Source organism: Schistocerca nitens, chromosome 1, assembly GCF_023898315.1.
Source record: "Schistocerca nitens isolate TAMUIC-IGC-003100 chromosome 1, iqSchNite1.1, whole genome shotgun sequence".
Taxonomy (NCBI): Eukaryota; Metazoa; Arthropoda; class Insecta; order Orthoptera; family Acrididae; genus Schistocerca; species Schistocerca nitens.
The window spans coordinates 428,158,624-428,183,718 of record NC_064614.1 but is presented as its reverse complement, the minus strand read 5'-3'; the positions used below and the strand labels follow the sequence as shown (position 1 = coordinate 428,183,718).

The following is a 25,095-nucleotide window of genomic DNA, read 5'->3' as shown; positions in this document are numbered from 1 at the left end:
CCTGCAATCTTCCATCCTTCCATCTAGCCTCCAGATGAACGTTTGACTTTTAGCTGCTTTATTAGATTTGAAACTTCTGTCTCAGTTGCTGTGATGAATGCTGTGGTATGATTTATGTGTGCAGTTTTTTGTGTTCTACTTACTTCATCTGCTATGCTTTCAAAATGTCTGTTAAAGGTGTTCACTATATCTAGAGGATCTACATCACTTTCACCATGTTTCAACTGATGGATGTGCCCTGTCTGTTTCGTCACTTTTCTTCTCTTTCATTTATGAAGGACTATAAGTATTTTATTTTATTCTTCCCTTTATCAGCAGCTGTCTTAATGAATAATTGTGTGTCTGATGAAACCACAGTACTCTTTCCTTTTTGTTTTGTGTCCCTCAATCTGATTTTTGCTTAAAGAGATCAAAGTACACTAGTATTCCATGCTTCTGTTACACTGCTTTGTTTATTTTCTAGTGAAGTTTCAATCTCTGTGTTGTGTTTGAATTCCTGGCAAGATTTTTTTATGGAGGTAACTAAGATATTTGCTTTCACTTGCATATTTTTCCAAGTTGTGCCTCTGCTTACACAGTGTCTTCAAAAAATCGTCATTTAATGCAGCAGGTCACCTCGGTTTCAGGCACCTACCCTCCTGACTGGATGCTTCTACCATCACTGCAGGTCTCAAAGGCTTTGAGCACCTTTGTTGTGTGGTTGCTGCTGTTAGTGGATCCTGTGTCCTTTGCCTGAGGTGCTGCCCCTGTTCAGTTGCTGCTGTAGCTGATGATCCTTCTGTGTTTACTCTCAGTTTCTATGAACAGATTGTTTGCTCATATCTGACTGTTAGAGGAATACAAGGTGGAATCCAAAATTTTCAAGACTAGTGCTGCCATCTGGAAAGTAGGAGTAGTAGATCTTTGCACCGCCAGGTGGCGAGAGCTGCATATCTGATGAGTCAGTGTGCAGAGTGGCATTCAACTGGGAGGACGTGTTGCGTGTCCACAGTGATTTCCGTAATACTATGTGTTTGGTGTGTGGCGATTTTACAACAGATCTGCAAACAGAACAGCACTTGTATATCAAATTCTGTGCGAATCTCAGGAAAAGTGCTAAAGGGACGCTTGCAATGGTTCAACAAGTGTTTGGAGGACAGAGCATGAGCTGCGCGTGTGTTTGAGTGGCATGCTTGGTTCAGGGCTGGCCGTACAGACCTCGAAGATGATGCTCGCACTGGAAGTCCCGTTAGCCACACAACGCCGCACATTGTTGCCAAACTTCAACAATTGGTTCGTGCGGATCGATGTCGAACCATTCAAGATCTTGCGGATGAAGTGGATATTGGTTATGGGACATGTCAATGAATGTTGACTGATGAATTGGGCATGCGTCCTGTCGCTGCAAAATTTGTGCCAAGGATCTAGACTGCCGATCAGAAGGCACAGCGTGTTGAAGTGTGCACGGATCTTCGTCAGACTGCATCTGATGATCCAACATTCTTGTCACGGGTTATCACCAATGACAAGAGCTGGATTTATGGTTATGACCCAGATACAAAGCAACAATCGTCCCAGTGAAAGAGCCCGGGCTCTCCAAAACCCAAAAAAGCAAGACAGGTGAAGAGCAAAGTGAAGAGCATAATCATCATTTTCTTTGATACCAAGGGAATTGTGCACAAAGAATTTGCCCCACCCAACCAAACAGTGAATCCTGCATACTACTGTGATGTTTTGCAATGGCTCTGTGAAAACGTGTGGCGATGGTGGCTCGAATTTTGGCGTCAAGGGAGCTGGCTGTTGCATCACGCCAACATGCCCTGTCACATGTCCTTGCTCATCAGGACCTTTTAGGCAAAAAACAACAAGGCGGTTGTACCCCACCCACCGTACTCACCAGATTTGGCACCTTGTGACTTCGCACTATTCCCAAAACTGAAACTCAAGTTGAAAGGCAGTCGGTTCGACACTCTAGATTCAAGAAGCACTGCTTGTGGTGATAAACACCTTCAAAGAACAGGACTTCCAGAAAACATTTGACCAGTGGCAGAAGCACTGGGACTGGTGGGCAAGTGTGGATGGACCTACATCGAGGGTGAGAGTGACTATTAGTCCAAAGGTAAGGTTTTCAACAGATGGCAGCACCAGTCCCGAAAATTTTGGATAGCACCTCATATATGATAGAGCATTGCAAACCACTTTACACTTTGAGGCCTTTTCAGTAGCATGAGAAAATGGTCTCAGGATCAGTGCGCAGGGACAGGAATGGGTCACTGTTTGTTAAATTCACAATTTTTTGACTAATGAGACTTTTCCATTGAAGTGCATGCTGTATCCTGTGTAATGTTCTCTGGCCATATCATCTATTGTGAAGAAGTACACAATCTGATCAAAAGTCTCCAGACCCTGTTAGTAAACATTAATAAAGGGTGTCTCCACACTTCACCTTTATGATGCCTTGAACTTGGTTAGGGAGACTTTCAATGAGGTTTCTGAATGTCTATTCAGAACTGGTAGCCAATTCTTCCTCAAGAGCTGATACCAAAGAAGATAATGATGTTGGATGTGGGGTCTTGTGCTAAGTTAACATTCTAACTCATCCCAAATGTATTCCATTGGGTTCAAGTCAGAACTGGGACAGACCAATCCATTTCAGGAAAGAAAATGAGTGGGATTATTGCAAGTGGAAATGTTTCACCTTGCTACTTTACAAAAGGTTTACGAATACCCTGCAAATTTTGGAGGAAAAATATCCACAAAGCATTCAAATGTTATTTCTTACTGCCACTACAGATTTAAATGAAGTTATATCTTGCGCTTTCCCTACATTTGAGCCGAATGATTCTGTATCTTTAACAGCAAACTCTCAATTAAAAAGAATTTGAAGTAGCATTGTCAGACCCGGGAAGCTGCAGTTACACTTGTGTTCCAGTCCATCTGTCTCCCAGTAGTACTTCTGTAAATAAGAGTTCCATTTGTTCACGCATGATGGATCTCCCACTGAGTGGTTGCATAACAATCATAAGCAACAGCTCTCACATATTATATGAAAACACAAGTGTGCTCGTGGTGTTTTAAGTCCATTAAGATCTACTTCAATGAAACGTGAACATTTAATTCAAGAAATTCCAGGAACCAGATGGTACAGAACAAAAGAATACTCTAAAATTATCAGTTTCCTTTCACTAATTTGAAAGGCATGAACTATAGTTAACCTCAGACACATACAAAAAAAATTGGATCCTGTTTATGCAAAGGAATGCGGCAACTCTAGAGGTGGAAATAGCACAAAGTATAGTGTGCAAACCATAAGCAAAATTACGTATTAGAGCGTGTGAACAAATTGCCACTTTACTTGAAATTTATAGACTTTGGGAAAGTTGCCAACACTTTTACAACGTATTATGTATGCACAACCCTTGAGCAAAAGTCATTGATTTAACCTATGTTAGTATACTGAAAAACATACACATCAGTACTACAGTTCCCATAAGACTTCATCAGGATCGTGAAAAATTCAAATATCAGGGAGGAGTTTGGTGTTTCTAATTCCTTCAAAAAATTTACAAGTCTTCAAAATGGGATAATGATGAAGAAACACACTAATGGAACATACCAGAACTAAATCTATTTTACCAGTGACATTGTCTTTTTGCCTGTGCTGCAAATAAACTTTGACAGTGGAAGTAAGAACTTAATAGAACTAGTTTGAAAGTAAGCCTTAAAATCATTTATGATAAGACTAAAATAAAATTGTAAAAGATACTAATTAACCACAAGGTTTTGAAATCAGTTAACAAGTTACTGTATTATAACAGCTGATTATGACTGAATGGGCAGGAAAAGAAGTAAACTGGAGAGTAAGAATGGTCTGGAGATCTTTTTACTTAACTAAATACTATTTTTCGAACCAAATGTTCAGTGTACATAAAAGGGAAACTTTACAGTTGATGTTTGCTACTAGTTACCCAAAAACTGGGTATTTCACAGTGGGCATTGGAGAGGTGCATGATTAGAATTGTGAAACCCTTGTTATACGCTTTTGAGTGGCCCAGACTTACAAACCACAAAATTGAGGAAAATGTTAACCCTTTAATGCATACTGTAGCTGATAAGCTACAGACCTCATTTCTTCGATTTATTCCATATGGAGAAACATTTTCGATCAAATTCGTTATGTAGCTAAGTGTATACACTCCGCTGCAGTTTCTAGTAGTTCTTCATAGCGATCATAGATGGCAGGACGAGCTGAAGCAGTTCGACAGTGAGCTGTGTGGACATACTGCCAAGTGTGTGTTTTGGCGGAAAGTTGAGGTGTGTTTTTGGTGTTTGTGCACTGATTTCTGGGTTTGAAAATTACTTTTTCATTTTGAAAACGTAAGTAGATAGGGTGTAAACAGTTAATTCGAGTGTCTTTGCGATAGATTTGAAATGAGGCCTGTTTTTGTGTATGTAGCTTATCAGCTACATTTTTCATTTACTGCATTTCAGGCGCTGACGTAAAAATGTCTCGAAAGAGCCAAGAAGAAATGCTTATGGAATGGTTAGAGATTCCACTAAGCAGTGATGACGATCTTGAGTGTTTCTCTGATGATTCCATTCAAGATGAGACATATGTTGCTCCAGAATCTGTTGATTGTGATAGTGACAGTAGTGACGAAGAAAGTCAAGTACCAGTAATTAGGACTGAAGATGTTTCTGGAACAAGACAATCTGATGTTATAATGAAGGAATCGACGTCACAGTTGTCTGATAATGCTCTGAAACTGCCATGCAGCAGCAAAAATGTTACCAAAAACAGCAGGAGTGTGGTTTGGAAAGATAAACAGTTGATTATTCCCGAACTGCAGTCAAAATTTCATGGCAATACTTCGTTACCAGAAGAAGTAATAAACTTAAATACTCCATACCAATTCTTCAAACATATATTTCCATCTAAATTGTTTGATCTAATTGTCGAAGAGTCTCATAGATACAGTGTGCAGTGTAATCCTGATAGACCAATAGATTTATCCTGTGATGACATAAAAAAATTTATAGGCATCTGTCTCGTAATGTCAATAGTTCATGTACCGAATACGAGGGATTACTGGGGAGAAGTTACTGGTACTCATCTGATCAAGACAACAATGACAGTGAATCAGTATGAGCAAATACGTAAGTTTCTTCACTTCAATGACAACAGTGCAATGATACCCAGCGGTGAAAAAGGTCATGATAGACTCTTCAAGATAAGACCCATAATAGAATTGATGAGATCTCGGTTTCAAACAATACCTGTTGAGGAGTGTGTTTCTGTTGATGAACAAATATGTTCAACAAAGGCTAGAAGTTATTTGAAACAATACATGCCAAACAAGCCTCATAAACATGGATACAAATTATTTGTTATTAGTGGCATATCTGGTTATGCCTACGATTTTGAGATTTTCACTGGAGATGAAAATGAACCAGAAAAAAGAGTGACTGGGGAGGAAGACTTGGGAGCAAGTGCAAATGTTGTAGTTCGACTCAGTAGGATACTACCAAGAAATATGAACCACAAACTGTACTGTAACAATTATTACCCAAGTCTGCCACTGCTTGTATGGTTACATAAACAAGGAATTTACTCACTTGGGACAGTCAGAAGAAACAGAGTGCCAGACTGCAAGCTCCCTTCAGAAGCTGAGCTGAAGAAAATGGCACGAGGTGCATCAGTAGAGTGCGTCGCAACAGTGGATGGTGTCGACATATCAAATGTAGTGTGGAAAGAACAAGAGTGTGATGTTGCTTTCTACACTTGCTGGACAGCAGCCTATTCATGAAGCAGGGAGGTATGACAAAAAAACAAAGTCAAGAATAACAATACCTTGTCCACAAATAATTAAGCTCTACAATAAACATATGGGAGGTGTTGACCTTCTTGACAGCATAATGGGTCGACATAAAATTCTTGTGAAAAGTCGAAAATGGTATATAAGATTGTTTTACCATCTCCTGGACATGGGAGTAGTCAATTCCTGGCTGTTGTATAGGAGAGTAGCAGAAACCAAAGGGATTAGGAGAACTATGAAACTCTCCGAATTTCGAATGGAAATTGCTCACTGTTTGTGTCGCTCAGGTCAAACTTCAGCAAAACGTGGAAGGCCAAGTAATGAACTCGAAAACCAAATACAAGCTAAGAAGACAAAGGGGCCCACAGCACATGTACCTCCACAAGATGTAAGGCTGGATCAAGTAGGTCACCTGCCTTCGTACTTGCAAGTGAGACAGAGGTGCAAAATGCCAGGATGCAAGGGATTTTCCTGGGTTCAGTGTAATAAATGTGCAGTTGCATTGTGTTTGCACAAACAAAAGAACTGTTTTCAAACTTTTCATGTAAAGTGATTATCACATGCTTGGGTACAAACCTGTTGGAACTAGATACCTTATTGTTCATATATAAAAGTGTATAAAATATACAATAAATGCTCAATATTTAGAACATTAATGTCCTATTTATTATTTTAGGATTTTTCCCTTCCTATACAAAGTATTTAATCATAATCAACAATTAAATTACGAGAGATTTGGTCAAAATTGAGGGAGCAAAATAAGCACATTTATTGTGGCTCGTAAGGTGTCAACTCAAAATGTAGCTGATCAGCTACAAAGCGATTTTCAACAATAGTGCTTTGTTAATTTAATTTAAAAAATTTTTCAATATTTTTTTCGAAATGTAGGCACTATAAACTAAACATGGTAATTTTTACAGCTTGAAATAAAAAATCATGCATTTAAGGGTTAAAATCCCCAAAATATGAGCAAAAATCATAATCCTCACTAATACATTGTATAAAATCTGTATAATTGAAGGAAATTAAACGTACAAAACAATGTTTATACAATAATTTGTGGTAATGAATTTCATCAGTTATCTATGAAACAGCAAGAAAAAATTTATCATAATGTTGAAGTTGGTATCTTGTTACAAGGTAATAGAGCTATTTGCGGCATGCTATGACCACAAATTATACGTCAAAACACGCGTTTTGTGTTCACTCAGAAAAAAGCAATAATTGATTAACATGTTGAATTAAAGAGAAAACCCTGAAGTACAGCATTTGAATCTAATCTTGGAGGGGGGGGGGGGTGGTTCCTTCTGTAACCAATGGCACTTTGTGTCGAGTAGACTTAAAGCTGCATGCACATGTTTCCAGCTACTTTATGTGGACACTGTTTGGAAACATCTTTTGAAACACGGAAACATCTGTCTGTAGCAGTGTCATTACAGATCAAAGGATGGAATGTTTCAGGCCAGCTACCGCATGTCACCGCTGTGTGGCGCAACTGTATGTTTATATGTCACATGGTGTCGTCAGTTGTGTAGAGTTGTTAGGTGTTTTGTTTTCTCCAGTGGACTAGGCAGCAGACTTTCGTTGTTATCATTGTACCAGACTGACAGCTTCTATTGGATTATATCAAGCAAGCAGTACAATAACAGCAATAAAACAAGTGCTCTACAGAAAACTGCTGCTACATTTGATAGGATACTGTCAAAGACCGCATAGAGAAGAAAATATGGTTGTAGGTCATAGCGTACTTTGAAATATGAAATAAATGCTCAAGGATCTCCCATTGACAAAAAACTAAGACTAACAGCATGCCTGGTTGTAACTGCTTTCCTGAAATTTTTGCCCTGTTTTAAGAAACTGTGATACTATATTTGCAAGAAATTCAAAATCGTTAGATGATATCTAAGTGAAATTACGGAAACTACAGCCGTCTGCCACATTCAGTTCCCGCATGTAGCACATTTTGTCCACCACTTTTTCCATAGTATGTTTTCGCTCACCAAAGATGACGACTGTATGCAAACCAGCAAATCGATTTCATACAACTAATACAATTGTATCAACTATTACCAACTACTACAAACTCTCGCCATCAAAATAATATCCGTTTTAAAACCAATTACGAAATCCTTTGATAAACGCAATTTTATTCTGTAAAACTACGAAACGGAGAGATGCTAATGGCCTTCACGTCGCAAGGCACAATAGGCCTATTAAAAAATATAAAAAAGACAACGTAGTCTTTAGTTTTGTTTGTGTAAAGTGTAAACTTTCGGCTGGTACTAATGCTGCAGCGCACGTTGCAGTTTCCTCGAATCTAAACGTGACGTGGCAGACAATACGAAATCAGTTCAACAAACAGTGTCGCAGACCAAGCGAATGTACGGAGAATGACAATGCCAGTTATGCGCTTTCAACTATAGACTTTTTCGAGCGCTTGTGATTGATCTCCTATATGCATTTCGTTTGTTCATTTCCTTCGCACTTTCGTGGTGTCTGCCACCTTGTAACATGGTAGTACGTGCATAGTATGCCGTTTCAAAGCAATGGTGCATTGAAAGTGTATCACAGATACGTCACACTTACCATTAAATTTATTTATTTATTCATCCGTGCCAATTTATAAAGCATCAGTGATGTTGGTCTTCAAGAGATTTTATGATAATTTGTGCACAATACAGAATGCAGATGGGTAAGCTACAGCGTAATTTCATGGTTAGCTGAGTTCGAGGTTATAGATTAGCAACTAGCTGTATGCGATTTTTTTTTTCAACTTAGCGTTTTTTTTTCACTTTCTGGAACTTTGTTATGATTGTAATAGATTATGTTCTGCAATATTCGATGTTGTTAGAAAATTTCCTCTGGTTAGAGAACGAGGGCTGAAATAAATATTTGCCTGTTTATTTCCAAATACGTGGCGGTTTCCAAGCGTGTGGTTAGGTAGGAACCTAAGAGGACAGCGTAAATTGCTGCAAGTGAAACGATGAGCAATAACATTAACATTTTTCCTTGTCACAGATATTTCGCACATTGCGCAATCGCAAACATATTCCCCTCAAGAGTTCTTGCTACAACTGAGATTCCCTATCATTAACGCATTCGTAACCATCAACTTCACGCTATAGCGACCAACAAGTCTACAGCCTCGTTTCTGATCACCTGCACAGCGCCACCATTACGTCAGCTCCTGCAAAAGGTCGTGTGAAACGTACTCGATCCATCATTATGTGGTGAAGCTAAACTTTGCAAGTTGTGTTGGCAACTCCGATCGTGGATTACGTCACCATTTTCTCTCTCACGTCTCCCGTCTCCGCAACGGCCTGAAATATTCCCTAAACCCTGCCACTACACACGGTGCAAACCGTTTGTCTTTTGTGCCACTTAAAACTTACACTGTCGCATCAAATGTCAACAGGAAGAAAACGGGACGAAGTAAAATGAAATGTCGAGGAAGAACGTAGAATCTAGTAAACAGTGAACAAAAACAGTGGTAAAAAGTGTGCAAAATGTAAAAAACATAACATTTATAGTGAAGAGAAATGTGTTACATGCCATATGATTGTAAAAATATCAGAAGAAAGGATGGGAAAATCGACAAATTTCGTTAATGCAGTTGCGAGTATAGCGTCCACATCGTCTTCCGATCAACCTCGTGGTGAACATTATCGTGTATACTCAGACAAATGCCACTGCAACAAGCGAGCGGCGAAAGGTATTATGTATGTTAAATGCAAAACTTTACACCATTACAGTTGTGCATGTGCTAATCCGAAACAAAAATTCTGGACTTGTCGGGAATGTTATGTAGACGACATTGAAAAAAAAATTGATCAGTGCAGAATGCGAAAGTAAAGTGATTGCAACGTTGCTAACTGAGATCGGCATTTTAAAACGTAAATATGAGGCCTTAACACAAGAAGACCTACAGCCTGATATATTAAAATATAAAAGCGAACTGGAAGAAGCAAAAATAATAATAAGTTCATTAACTAATGAACTACAAAGACAGGCCTCACATAGAAAACACGCAGAGATCGATGAATTTCAACAGAAAATGCATACCAGCGAAGCGAAAATCTGTGCCCAAGTGAAATATTTGTCTCCAAGAATAAATAATAAATCTTCACGAAATCTCACTGAGTTAATTATCTACTCAGATAGCCACGGACGCGGACTGGCGGAAGTACTACGAAACCATTACGATCTGAAAGTATGCAGTCTTGTGAAACCAGGAGCACCAATGCGGGAAATTATTAGGGACGTTTCACTGGACAAACAAGACAACAAAAATCGTCTTGTTGTATTAATTGGAGGAGCAAATGACGTGTATTGTAACGAGTTATCTAACGCTATTATCAGTCTCAAAAGTGCCCTCAGTTCGATAGAAAACCAAAAAGTAACTGTTATTGGTATACCACATAGGCATGACCTCATATCTGCTTCATGTGTGAACGCCGAAATTAAGGAAGCAAATAAACAGATACAAACAGCGTGTAAAGTGTACCCAAACATAAGATTTCGATCAGTCGATTTCCTGGATATATGCAGCTTTGCAAAACATGGCATGCACCTGAATAGAAGAGGCAAGTCATCTCTGTGCAAAGCAATTTACGAAACGTTAGAAACATATAAAAAACAAAGTATGTATGTGTCAGTACCAGCCATTGTAATGAACTACCAATACATCACTGAAAGCAACCATGGAGGAAGTGAATCTGTCTTGGAGACAACAACTAAAGTAGCTGCAGAACCACTGATTGCTACAGCATCACGATCAAATTCAGTAACAACTGCAGCACCAACAAAACCAGCAACATCTGAACCAGTTCAAGCAACAAGACCAATAACAGCAGCAGCACAAGCAACAGAAGCAGAAATGGTGTCAACAACTGTAGCAGTTCCACTACAGTCACTGGCAGAAAAGAGGAAGGAAACCACAGTGAGTATTGTATCACCACCTCCATCCTACGCCAAAGTGGGAAATACAGAAGCGTCCGATCTTACCCGTCGGCTTTGACCCATGACGTCACAAATGTAGCGGAAACGACCATAAACGACAATTCCAATATGGCGGATATAAAAACATCGCATACGTAATATCCAATATGGCGGATATAAAAACATCGCATACGTATTATAAACACTAAAATACACAAGTTTTACAAAAAGCCTAATGACTCTAACGGGACAAGCGTGGGAAATTGGGGGTTTTTGGGTGTGGACAAACTAAATATACACAAATGTAGCCACTGACGGCCATACAAAACCACGCAAAACAACGAAATAAATCAACATCACAAAACTGACCAAATACCAAAAAACACATTCCTATCCAGAATCGGACACTTCCCTTGACCTATATAGCTCAACAGAACCTACCGATCACATCCCCCAACACCAACCTAAAAAACCAACACTTCCCTTACACCTACATACATCTACAACAGCTCCCAAACACATGAATTACGATCGAACAAAGATAATAATAAACAAGTGGTACTCGAGGCCAGGCAGGGGGGGGGGCTGCGCACCCCCCTGACCCCCCCCCCCGCCAAAAAAAAACCTCCCAACCTAACCTCGTATTCAGGGCTACGCTACAGATCAATGTGTAGGTCCCTAACGTCACGGGTCAAAGCCGACGCGTGAGATCGGATGTTTCTGTTGACACAAAACATACATCAAAAACAGGAAAAAAAGGAACTTACCTCAAAAAAGTTCCAGCCCCACAAACTAGATTGGCCACCACAATCACAGGGACTAGTGCAGCAGGGGATACAACCCGTCGGCTTTGAACAATGACGTCACAAGTCGCCAGAGAGCATGTATTACAGAGATGAAAGAGCTGAGGAGAATGTTGAGAAACAAAGGAATGCGAGAGAGATAAACATTGATCTTGTCAAAAGCATAAGTGTTTTTTGACTTTATAAAAAAAAAATCTTCAGTACGTAATAAGTGGTTTTTGACTTTTTTTTAAAAAAATCTCACGAGATAGAATAAACTGATTCTACTTTATTAAGCAGCTCCCTTCAGTACCTAATAACTGTTTTTTGCCTTTAAAAAAAAAATCTCACGAGATAGAATAAACTGATCCTACTTTATTAAGCAATATCTTGTCAAAAGCCGAGAAGCGATTCCTGTTAGTGTTCTAGCTCCGGCACTTATGCAGTTTAGCAGGTACGGAAAAAAATTTTCATTTTTTAGTCATCCAAATCGTTTCATACTTGGCATATATAATGTTTACATGCAGTTGCCAACAGTTCAATATTTTCGAATCATAGGCGGCCGCTGCCGCGGCCGCATTCCAAAAAAAAAAAAAAAACTCCCAACCTAACCTCAAGTGGGCTATGCTACAGATGTGTAAATATACAGTGGGGGGAGTTTATTAAAAGTTTGTTAATTTTGCACTGGCGTTTGATTGTGGCTAATTAGTAAAAATACGTACCTACCGTTCCGTTAAAATGAACGTATACTGTAATACTTGGCATATATAATGTTTACATGCAGTTGCCAACAGTTCAATATTTTCGAATCATAGGCGGCCGCTGCCGCGGCCGCATTCCAAAAAAAAAACTCCCAACCTAACCTCAAGTGGGCTACGCTACAGATGTGTAAATATACTCAATTTTTTTAATGATAGTGCTTATTACAACACAGAACTGCTTTATTATCTATGCCTCGAAGTGAAGACATTACGATCTATGACTAAGGAATGACGTCATTGTTCAAAGCCGACGGGTTGTATCCCCTGCTGCACTAGACCCCAATCACACACAAATGCACACACGCACGCACGAAATACAAAAGCGTCCGATCAACAACTTCGGAGATTAAACCGAATAGTTGTAAGAACTTGATAACTTCTAACGGTGCCTTTCATATCCATTCCTGAACAAAAAACCACAACCAAATACACTCAATAACAAACTCACCCGACGTACAGCAATGAGCATTAAATTAAAACAAACGAAAACCATGAACACACCACCAGAGAGCACCACAAACAAAAACAAGACATCTACAAACACGCCACAATCGCAAAACAAGCTCCGCGCCGTAATGACGTCACACACCACAACACGCTTACGTCACGGGTCAAAGCCGACGAGTAAGATCGAAGGTTTCTGTTGACCCCCAAAGGGAAATACAGAAGCAACAAGACATCTACAAACACGCCACAATCGCAAAACAAGCTCCGCGCCGTAATGATGTCACACACCACAACACGCTTACGTCACGGGTCAAAGCCGACGAGTAAGATCGAAGGTTTCTGTTGACCCCCAAAGTGTTATCAAGTGCCTCAACTGAGCCTACCCACATAAACTATGTAACATGTGAGACAAATAAGAACCTTGAGAAACAGACAACAAAAATGTCACCTCGATTAGCAGATAAGAAAACAGAAACCTCAGTAAATATTGTATCATCTCCATCCCATAGTGAAGCGTTATCTAGTGCCTCAAATCAGCCATCCCACACTAATGTGTTATCAAGTAGGCCTATATCAAATCCCCCATGCCAGATAAATTATGCAGGAAGTGAAATAAAAAAGTCTGCCACCTGAGCCTCAAACAGAACCAGAAAAATACCACAGAGAAATAATGATTTTTTATGGCCTGCCACAAGGAGGTCCAGCCGCTACCGAAACATAACACCATCACCACACCAAACATGAGGACCAGTGAAAGGCAAACCACCATGTGTGCATCCAGTTGGGCCCAAGACACCACGCATCTTCCCTCTTGCTGTGAAAAATCAATATTATTCGTGCACATAAATATTAGATTTCTGAAATATAAAGCTGATGAACTTGGTGTTGTATTGAATGGGAACAATAGAATAGTATTATGTATTAAGGAACACTGGTTAAGAGAAGAAGAGATAAAACTGTATGTACCACCATGTTTTAATTTAATTACAAGTTACTGCAGACCCAATGAAGGTTATGGGGGTTCCTCAATATATATAAGTGACAACCTAGGGTTAAGATATACTGTGCTTGATGTTATGGACATATGTGTTAAAGGCATTCTTGAAGCGTCTGTCATGCTAACACCAACATTAAAACTCACAGTTATTTCAATATACCATTCTCCTGATAGTGATGCCGATCAATTTGTAGAGTGTTTAGATAGACTTATTCACCGTACAGAAAAATATACCAAACACAAGACAGTAATTTTAGGAGATTTAAATTTTGATGTAAGGAAAAAAACACACAAAAATACTAATTTGCATAACCTGCTAAGATCCCATAATCTCTTCTGTGCATATTATAGCCCCACAAGACAACTTTCTTGTCTCGACAATTTTATCACAAATATATATAAAGATGATTTTGAATTGGGACTCCTTAATGTCGACCATCTGACAGATCACAAAGGTATATGGGTAAAACTAACAATTAATGAAACAATGGGGGATTGTGAACCAACCCGGTATGTCAGGTTATTAAATGATAAAAGCATAAATAGCTTCAGGGATAAGCTGAAGGTACTAAACTGGAATAATATAATACATGCTTCCAACAATGTTGAGGCGGCTTGTAGCAGGTTTGTTAGTACTCTATCTGAAATTTTCAATACCACCTGTCCAATGGTTACCAAACGAAACATAACTATGGCAAGAAAGCATGGTAGAACTACTCTACATAGGTGGTTCACACCATATTTACAGAAGCTAAGATTAATTGTTTTGATATGCTATAATAATGCTATAATAAGGTAAAAAATGGTAGTGTTGACAATGCATTGTATGTTAGCCTCAAGAGACACTACAGATCACAAATCAGATTAGCAAAATGTAGAGCAAATGATATCTTCATTAAAAACTCCAATAATAAGTGTAAGGCTGCGTGGAGGGTCATTAAAGCAGAATTAGGTACAGGTAGTCATAGTGTAAAAGTTACAACTGATGTTAATGTCACCCCAGATGAATTTAACCTCTATTTTATCAATGCAGCAAACCCTAATCCCTCACCTCCTCATAAGAAGAGCTCAAAATCAAATTCACAATCTACTTATATAAACCAGTTTTTACAAAACTTTCCTGATACTGTGCCAACCTGTAATTGGGGACATGTGGAAATAAGTGATGTAATTAAACCAGTGGCAAATTTAGTGACTCCAGATCAGAAGATATTTATGGCCTCTCAAATTTTGTGATTAAAAAAGTAATAGACTTGATATCATTCCCTCTCTGCACACTCATAAACTGGGTATTTGACAGTGGTATTTTTCCAGAATGTCTAAAGAAGACAGTAGTAATTCCATGACACAAAAAGGGTGATAAAAACTGCACTTATAATTATCGTCCAATTTCTCTGATACCTATTTTTTCAAAAATAATCGAATATTGTATACAAAAGAAAATTAACATGCATTTGTAAAAAACAATGTACTGACTAAGTCTCAATATGGTTTTAGGGCCCAGTTATCAAAAATTAATGCTGTTGAAAATGTTGTTTCTATTGTGCAATCTTCTTTTGAATCCAAATTATCTGCTGAAGCCACACTAGTAGACTTAAGCAAAGCATTTGATTCTGTAAACCACACAATACTGCTGGAAAAACTATGGTGTTATGGCATTAGGGATCTGGAACCCTCCCTCATTAAATCATATCTCAGTAATAGAAAGCAAACTGTAAGTTACAACGGTCAAAAGTCACAGCTACTGAATGTCACTAGAGGTGTACCCCAAGGATCAGTGCTTGGGCCATTACTGTTTATAATATTTATAAATGATCTGCCCAGCAATATGCCATGCAAATCTGTGCTTTACGCAGATGATACAACTTTCATCAATTCGGGGAAGGACATAAATAAACTGAAGGAGCAAAGTAAAGATTTTCTCAGATTATCCAATATGTGGTTCGAAGCAAATGAGTTAGCTATTAACTATGAAAAGACTGTAAATATATCCTTCAGCTTATCCAATGCTGATGTTGAGTACACTTCTACCAAACTTCTTGGCATATACTTAGATACGAAATTAACCTGGCAGAGTCACATAGACAACATATCTCGAAAGCTTTCGCGAGTTATCTATCTACTGAAAAAATTACGCACCTGTGTTTCTGAAAGCCTACTGATTAATTCCTATTATGCATTCTTTCATTGCCATATTAGCTATGGTATTCTTCTATGGGGTAATTCTCCATGGTCAAGGAAAATTTTTATTTGGCAGAAGAAAGCCATCATGTAGGTCATACTTCAAAGAATTACAGATAATGACAGTCCCTTCTCTTTTTATATACACCTGCCTTTTTTACATAAAAGAAAACTTTAACAGTTACAACCTTAGGCAGTCCGTTCATAATCATAACACTCGTCAAACATTTAAGATAGACATACCAACAACTCGACTCAAGAAAACACAAGACAGTTATGAATACATGGGAATAAGGCCTTTCAATACATTACCTGTGCAGCCACATTGTGCCTCTCTTAATATATTTAAAAGTAAGACTAAAAAAATGGCTGAAAGACAAAGCTTTTTACAGTGTTAAAGAATTTGAAAACTCTTCAAAAATAGACCTGACTTACGAAACAACTTGTAACTCTGTTTGAACCTCTTCCTAAGCTTTTTTTGTCTCTGGAGTTCCAAAATTAATTGTTAAACATGTGGAGAAATCCTTATGTATGAAATGTATTTTTTTTATTATGCACATTCTTTAAAATGCACACTTTATGTATCAAATGTATTCCTTTATTATGTATGTTCTTTTAAAATGTATACTTTAGCTTTGTGTGATACCTCACAATAGTTATATTTCTTAATATGTAAATTGTACATTACTCATGACGACATCGATTGCATGTAAATGCTTAAAGATGGATGGATAAATAAATAAATAAACCTTGATAGGAAGGAACATAAAATCACAGAATTAACATTGATCTTACGGGTTTTTCACAGGGGCTACAAACTTATGGTGTAGAATTGAGAAAAACATAAAATCTGAGAATGTAAAATCGAAGTTCCACTGTATTCACAGTCAATGCAGAAGTGTGTAGCTGAAGGCCTTAATGTGGTGCAAGGCTAAAGGAACCTTTATGTAGCAGAGGCTGTCAGATAACATGATGGAGATGATTATTGCACTGATAGCAAATTATCTTACAGTAGTTCCCAGTGAATATTTAATGAAGTGTTGACCATCACATCTACCGCTCTGCTGGTTGTATGCCGCCACTTTTGAAATACATCTTTGGGCTATCATTGTGATCATTTCCTGTGAGATTTTTCTGTCTTTACAGATATCTTGTGTGTTAAGGCCTTGTGTAACTAATTCAGGAGATGTCCAGCAAATGTTTTTCATTTCTGTTTGACAGAAAATATTCACAAACCAATGTAATGGCTGTAAGTCATAATTTATTGCTAGCTGGTGTCAATTTGAAATGTGTGCAGAATTTTGAATGTCGAGAATGTGATACTACTAAGACAAATTTCATTGCAACTGAAATCAAATAGCCCATATTAAGTGATGATAGAAGCCTTCCGCTGTTTAAGAAGTTATTGTTCTCCAGGAATATAAACGGACTTACTTGACCCGAAATACATAAGGTCACGGTCAGTTCGGTCAGTCTACAGATGTCAAACAAGGACATTAATGGGCACTGATGATTTGCAGGTCCAAGTATTCGGTTTATTGGGGCATTTAGGATATTAATGATACGTGGAGGTATAGAATAAATTCTGAATGTGATCAATAAAAAGTAGGAAAAATAGCTTGACTTAGAAATGTTCAGAGTATAATGACAAAGGTTTAGGAATGGAGGCCATCTGGAATAAGATAGACAGGGAAACAAAGACAATAGTGTATGGCTCATGTGGAAGAGTGTGTGGTAGCTTTCCAGTTAGAGGATGACAAAGAACCACACCGGAGAGGGCAGAATGGAAGAAACTTGTTGAAGGTACTAAGACCCACACTTGATGTTGTGAGGAGAAGAAAATTAAACCATAGCATGTCTTTCAAAGCTCTCTGTATCTTGCTTAGGATGTACAGATGTAAAATGTATTGCATAAAATTCCAGAGTTTTATGCATTGATACAGATAGCTCACAGGATAAATTGGAGTTTTTTGCAATTTATGCCATACACACTCACTTCTCTCACTCTCTCTCAAGTCCCACTCTCTCCCATACCCTCTCCACCCACATACTCTCTCTCTCTGATCCTCACACTCCCACTCTCACTCACTCTTCCACCCCCCCTCCCTCCCTCCCTCCCTCCCTCCCTCCCTTTCCCCACCCTGTTCATTTACGTTCACAAGCTGCTGCCTTTTCTTCAGGGGTGTTTGGTATGCAGCGTTCCTCTGGGCTGTGTTGCCTACTCCAGTTGTCTTTTACTTGCAGCTGAAAATTTATGTTGATAACCTTATGACCATAAGAAACAAAACAGTACAGATCAGGATGATTTATGTACTTACAGTTTTATTCATTTGCGTGTTTATTTTGTTCCTTGACTATAATTGCACCAGGAAATTTTAAATGTGCCTGTCAGAACACTGTATGAATGAATGAAGATTGTTGTCATTCCTCGCAGCATAATTCCTGAGGAGGAGGAAACCAATATCAGCCATGGCGTTGGATGTGGGAATTCTCTACCTGAACAGCGTCTAACCATGCCACCTGTGACCATTCCTGCATCACCTACATCTCTTCCAAGGCAACTGCCTCGTAATGCAACAAATATTGACTCAATTACTTCATCCTTCAGCTGGTCTCCCTCATTTTTCTGTTCTCTGCAGCAAGGTTAGTATTGTTGGCTGTGTTTTGTTTTCATTTTTTGTGTCTTTGTGTTCAGTAAATTAAAAAAATATAATTAAGTATAAATACATTTGTTGTTTTGTATCCATCAGGTATATGTGTTGATAGCAGTCCTCAAAAAACTATGTAGATGAATGTTAGTTTCTTATTTACCTGGTATCAGGTGCTTTCCAGCAATCTTGGAATTCCTTTTACTGCTTCCTTCAGGCAGAGCCACTGAGTACCTCAAATGCTTACCTAGATCAAAAAAGTCATTTCTTGTTATTGATCCTTTTTGTAGAAATAATTCTTACAAGGAGACCACATGGCAATCAGACTTGTATTTATTTTATTTTGTTTTGTTTTAATTCACATATGATACATGAAGTTCAGAACTTAAATAGCAATCTCCCAAAGTCATTTGATCAACTCTCAAAAATTCCCAAGAAAATTGACTTTAAAGTTTTCCGAGCATCTGGAATATCCTACAGCAAGGTTGGTATTTTTGGACAGGTTGTGTGGCTCTGTGGTAGAATCCTCACCTGCATCTCAGTGGTCCAGGTTTGGTTCTCAGCTGTACTGATCTTTAGACAAAGCTGCATGTTCTATAAGCACTTCCATAAAACTGAAATACATGATGATGAACAAAATTAATTTGTAATGTTTTTTTTAATGTAATCAATCTTTATCATCATTTTTTTTATAAAATATAAATAATTAAGAATTTATAGATGCAATTAAAACTGGATTTTTGTATGGAATCTGTAATCAGAAATTGTATGATATGAATATTTAATAAAAATGGCAGTTAGATAATTAGCATATTAAATAATTAGCATATATTTGATGGCTTTTACATTTAAATGCTGTAGGCTTTTGAAGTGAATCAAGGAGAGAGAAAAAATGGCTGAAACGAAACTCAAAGCAGTGATTACCAGTCTCAGATGTACCGGTTTTTTTCCCCATCTTTATGTATTGGACATTTCATGGAATGCACCTTCATTTGAACATTTTCATGGGCTTGGAATTGAAACAAGGCCACTCATGTGGCAGGCAAGCACTCTGCCACAGAGACATGCTGCTGGCTGTCAAAAATGGACCGTAATTAAGGGTATTAAATAGGCTCAGAAAACTTCAAAATCAATTTTTTTGAATTTTTGAGAGTTGTATCAATTCACATTGGAACATTGATATTTGAGTTGTAAACAAATCATAAATATAGCAAATTCCAAAAAGTGGATTGAAAACTGTTGAAGTTGTAATTATGAGCACAATTTATTGAGCAAAATACACTGATACTGTAGAGCAGCAGTTGCTAACCTTTGGGTCGCGCCCACCGTGCAGTGTGGCACTGGGCCATGAGCACTGGTTGAGAGTCCAAGAAACCATAAAAATTATTGGGAGCTTCAGTGTTTCAATCAACAGTCAGTACAGAATAGAATAAGAGTTGAAATGCTTCCCAGTGTAGGTCTTTTAAATGTTGAAAATGACCAATATCTTTTCACCAGGCAGCTGGAAGTGTACTCCCATACAGGCTGCACTACAGGGCTGGCATATGGCCTTGGCTGGCAACTCATGACATAAATATATAACATGTCATAATCCATTCGCAGTTTGTCGCGTTGGTAGTTTCTCAGACAACACAATAAGGTATTTGACTATTTTCTGTAAACAGTCTCCAGTGATTAATTATGTCCTTTTATGCTCCTAAAATGCTTGTTTTCCCTTTTGAATTTCAGTATTCGTTTATAAAAACAGAAATGAAATTCAAATAATTTGAAAACCCACAAAAATGACTCATTTGAATCGTGATGCCTGTGACATCGGTGGCTAGCTCTCTGCTTCTGTTGTCATAATTCTAATGCACAGTAATGTCTTGTTATGGAATTTACATTTTAGAAAGTGGGTTACAGATGATGTGTAGTATCACATCTATAAAAGCTCCAAAAAAGATGTTTTTGAGTGTTCCAGAGGATGAGAAGATGTTTAAAATGTGGTTGGACTGTACCGGCAAATTACCACCACATCAATGCACAAGTTCACTAATTAATTAAAAATGTGTTGCACTGTGAAGTTAACACTAACGTACCTCCAAGATATAAAGCGTCATTCGGCTAAATTAAACAACTAGTGAAAATTGTCATTTTACACAACTACACCTTATTTATTAGGTAGCTCAGCTATTCGAGCGGTCAACCGTTGAATATTATAAGGTGTCCATGGATTGCTCTTTTGAATCTTAATTGAAAGAACATTTTAACTTGTTCGTAAAATAGCTCAACAGTCCTCTCGTGTAACCAAATCAATTACAAAACTTCACCATATCAATCAGAAACAGAATATTACTGTGTTTTCCTTGCTGTTTACGTGCACTTACATTTGGAATCGTTGTTCACCTATGTCACATTCAAAAATATATTTTCTAGTTAATGTGACCACATTGCTGTATTAGAAACAATGTTTTTATCTTCATACTGTCCAACTAGAATCCTTATTGTTTGCACTTTCATCATCTTACATAAAGATGAAATAAGTCTGTTTCAGATGCTAATTTTAGTTTCCACTCACAAACATCACAGCCCTTACCTTTGTCACCTGTGTGTTGTACATGCTTTATATCTCTCCATATCACCCCATTTTTCATGTAAAACTTTAACAATATAATAATATTATGAAAAGGAAAGTTGCTACTCACCATATAGCAGAGATGCTGTGTCGCAGATAGGCACAACAGAGAGTGTCACGAATAAAGCTTTCATGCAGTAAGGCCTTCGTCAGAAATAGACGACAGACACACATATACACACTCGTGCAAATGCAACTCGCATACACATGACTACAGTCTCAGGCAATAAAGGCCACACTGCGAGCAGCGGCACCGGTGCATGATGGGAGTGGTGACTGGGTGGGGGTAAGGATGAAGCTGGGTCAGGGAGGGTGAAGGAGTGTAGAGTAGGGTAGGGGTTGTGGACAGTGACGTGCTGCCAGGAGGTGTGCAGGGTCAAGGTGGAGAGGGGCTAGTGCAGCTATGTGTAGTCGGGAGGTTTAACAGAGGGCAGTGGAGAGGGGGCGGGGGCGGGTAGCAGAAAAGGAGAAAAGTAAAAAGACTGGTTATGATGGTGGAATGAGGGCTGTGTAGTGCTGAAATGGGAACAGAGAATGGACTGGATGGGAGAGGACAATGACTAATGAAGGTTGAGGCCAGGAGGGTTACGGGAATGTAGGATATATTGCAGGGAAAGTTCCCACCTGCACAGTTCAGAAAAGCTAGTGTTGGTGGGAAGGACCCATATGGCACAGGTTGTGAAGCAGTTATTGAAATGAAGGATGTCATGTTCGGCTGCGTGCTCAGCAACAGGGTAGTCCACTTGTTTCTTGGCCACAGTTTGTCGGTGGCCCTTCATGCGGACAAACAGCTTGTTGGTTGTCATGCCCACATAGAATGTAGCACAATGGTTGCAGCTTAGCTTGTAGATCACATGACTAGTTTCACAAGTAGCCCTGCCTTTGATGTTTGTGACCAGACTGGAGTAGGTGGTGGTGGTGGTGGTGGTGGTGGTGGTGGTGGTGGTGGTGGTGGTGGTGGTGGTGGTGGTGGTGTATGGGACAGGTCTTGCATCTAGGTCTATTACAGGGGTATGTGTCATGAGGTAAGGGGTCGAGAGCAGGGGTTGTGTAGGGATGGACAAGTATATTGTGTAGGGTTGGTGGATGGCGGAATATCACTGTGGGAGGGGTGGGAAGGATAGTGGGCAGGATGTTTCTCATTTCAGGGTATGACAAGAGGTAATGAAAACACTGGTGGAGAATGTAATTCAGTTGCTGCAGTCCTGGGTGGTACTGAGTTATGAGGGGAATGTTCCTCTGTGGCTGAACGGTGGAACTTCGGGAGGTGGTGGGAGACTGGAAAGATAAGGCATGGGAGATTTGTTTTTGTACAAGGTTAGGAGGATAATTATGGTTTGTGAAGGCTTCAGTGAGACCCTCAGTATTTCAAGAGGGATCACTTGTCAATGCAGATGTGACAACCACAGGTGGCTAGGCTGTATGGAAGGGACTTCTTGGTATGGAACTGATGGTAGCCGTCAGAGTCAAGGTATTGCTGGTGGTTAGTAGGTTTGATCGGGTGAATCAAATGGCGGGAGAACTTATTGAGGTTCTGGAGGAATGTGGATAGGGTGTCTTCACCCTCAGTCCAGATCACAAAGATGTCATCAGTGAATCAGAACCAGGTGAGTGGCTTAGGATTCTGGGTGTTTAGGAAGGATACCTCTAGATAGCCCATGAATAAGTTGGCAAATGATGGTGACATGCAGGTGCCCATAGCCGTACTTGGTATTTGTTTGTAGGTAATGCCTTCAGAGGAGAAGTAATTGTGAGTGAAGATGTAGTTGGCCATGGTGACTATGAAGGACGTTGTCGGTTGGAATGCGTCAGGCATTGTGGACGGTAGTGTTCAATAGCGGTATGGCCAAGGGTATTAGGGAAGTTGCATCAATGAGCAGGGCACCATGTGGTAATGAGACAGGAACTGTGGAGAGTAGGTGGAGGAAATGGTTGGTACCTTTTATATAGGAGGGCAGGTTCCAGGTAAGAGGTTGAAGGAGTTGGGCTAGGGCAACATGCACAACGCCACCTCAGAAAGCTCTCCATCCTTCTCAGTTTCTACTTCCACCTTGGAGTACCGCTGTCTACCCCCTTTACAACCACCTCCAAATATCCTCCACACCAAGCGCGATGGCGCATTGGCTAGCACACTGGACTCGCATTCAGGACGATGACAGTTCGACCGCGCATCCGGCCAGCGTGATTTAGGTTTTCCGTGATTTCCCTAAATCGCTTCAGGCACGGCCAACTTCTTTCCCAGTCCTTCCCTAATCCGATGGGACCAATGACACTGCAGTTTGGTCCTCTTCCCCAAAGCAACCAACCAACCTCCTCCATGTCTCCTCTTAGCTGACAAACCCTGTCTCGCAGACCCACTACATTTACCCCACCCTCCAAAACTCCCTCCCACCACCACACAGTATCCAGACCGGAACCACATTCATGAACCTTTTGTCTAGAAGCCTTAGCCCCACAGAAATATCAGTCCTTCCCAAAGGCCTCGCCTTTTGCCCCACTCCCAAATTCACGTGCAGGACTTTTTAAAAGCCTCCTCTCCGCCTCCTGGTCCCTACAGTGGAAACACCTTCAACCTGTTACCCAGAACCTACCCTCCCATACAAAAGATACCAACCATTTCCTCCACTGATGCTCCACAGTTCTTGTCCCTTTATCACCCGGTGCCCTGCTTGTCACTATTAATTCCACCTCCCTGTACACTAAAATCACTAATGCCCTTGGCCTTACCACTATTGAACACTACCTTTCCCAATACCCAACAGATTCCAAACTGACCACCTCCTACCTAGTCGCCATGACCAACTATAACCTCACCCACAATTACTTCTCCTTTGAAGGCATTACCTACCAACAAATCGAGGGCACAGCTATGGGCACACACATAGCACCATCATATGCCAACCTATCCATGGGCCATCTAGAGGAATCCTTCCTAAACACCGAGAATCCTAAACCCCTCACCTGGTTCAGATTCATTGTGACACATTTGTGGTCTGGATTGAGGGTGATGACACCCTATCCACATTACCCCAGAACATCGACATCTTCTCCCCCATTTGCTTCACCTGGTCCTTCTCAACCCAGCAAGCCATCTTCGTAGATGTTGACCTCCACCTCAAAGATGGCTACATCACTACCTCCGTCCATATCAAACCTACTAACCATGGGCGATACCTCCACTTCGACGGCTGCCACCCGTTCCATACAAAGAGGTCCCTACCATACAGCCTAGCCACCCGTTGTCGTCGCATATGCAGTGTCTAGCTGTCACCCCTCGAAATATACCGAGGGTCTCACTGAAGCCTTCACAAACTGTAATTATCCTCCCAACCTTGTGAAAAAGCAAGTCTCCTGTGCCTTATCTTTCCAGTCTCCCACCACCTCCTAAAGTCCCACTGTTCAGCCACAGAGGAACATCCCGCTGTAACTCAGTACCACCCAGGTCTGGTGCAACTGAATTACATTGTCCGCCAGGGTTTCGACTGCCTCTCGTTGTGTCCTGAAATGAGAAATGTCCTGCCTACTATCCTTCCCACCCCTCCCACAGTGGTATACTGCCACCCACCTAATCTACACAGTATACTCGTCCATCCCTACCCCTTACCTCCCACAACCACCTACTCCAGTCCGGTCACAAACATCACTTATTCCATCAAAGGCAGGGCTACCTGTGAATTCAGTCATGTGATCTACAAGCTAAGTGTCAACCACTGTGCTGCATTCTATGTGAGCATGGCAGCCAACAAGCTGTTTGTCCACACAAGGGGCTACTGGCAAAATGTGGCCAAGAAGCAAGTGGACCACCCTGTTGCTGAGCACTCTGCCAAACATGACATACTTCACTTCAATGACTGCTTCACAGCCTGTGTCATATGGATCCTTCAAATCAACATTAGCTTTTCTGAATTGCGCAGGTGGGAACTGTCCCTGCA

General features: G+C 39.9%; 1 protein-coding gene across 2 annotated transcripts in view; it reads left to right on the top strand.

The window, feature by feature from the left end:
* Window positions 1–25,095, top strand: part of LOC126250778 (E3 ubiquitin-protein ligase TRIM37-like) — a 313,056-nt gene that overhangs the window by 269,548 nt on the left and 18,413 nt on the right. For both annotated transcript variants that reach the window (XM_049951588.1, XM_049951587.1), the window contains exon 16: window positions 18,336–18,544. In XM_049951588.1, coding sequence (XP_049807545.1) covers window positions 18,336–18,544 — 209 coding nt within the window. The remainder of the gene's footprint in view (window positions 1–18,335; window positions 18,545–25,095) is intronic.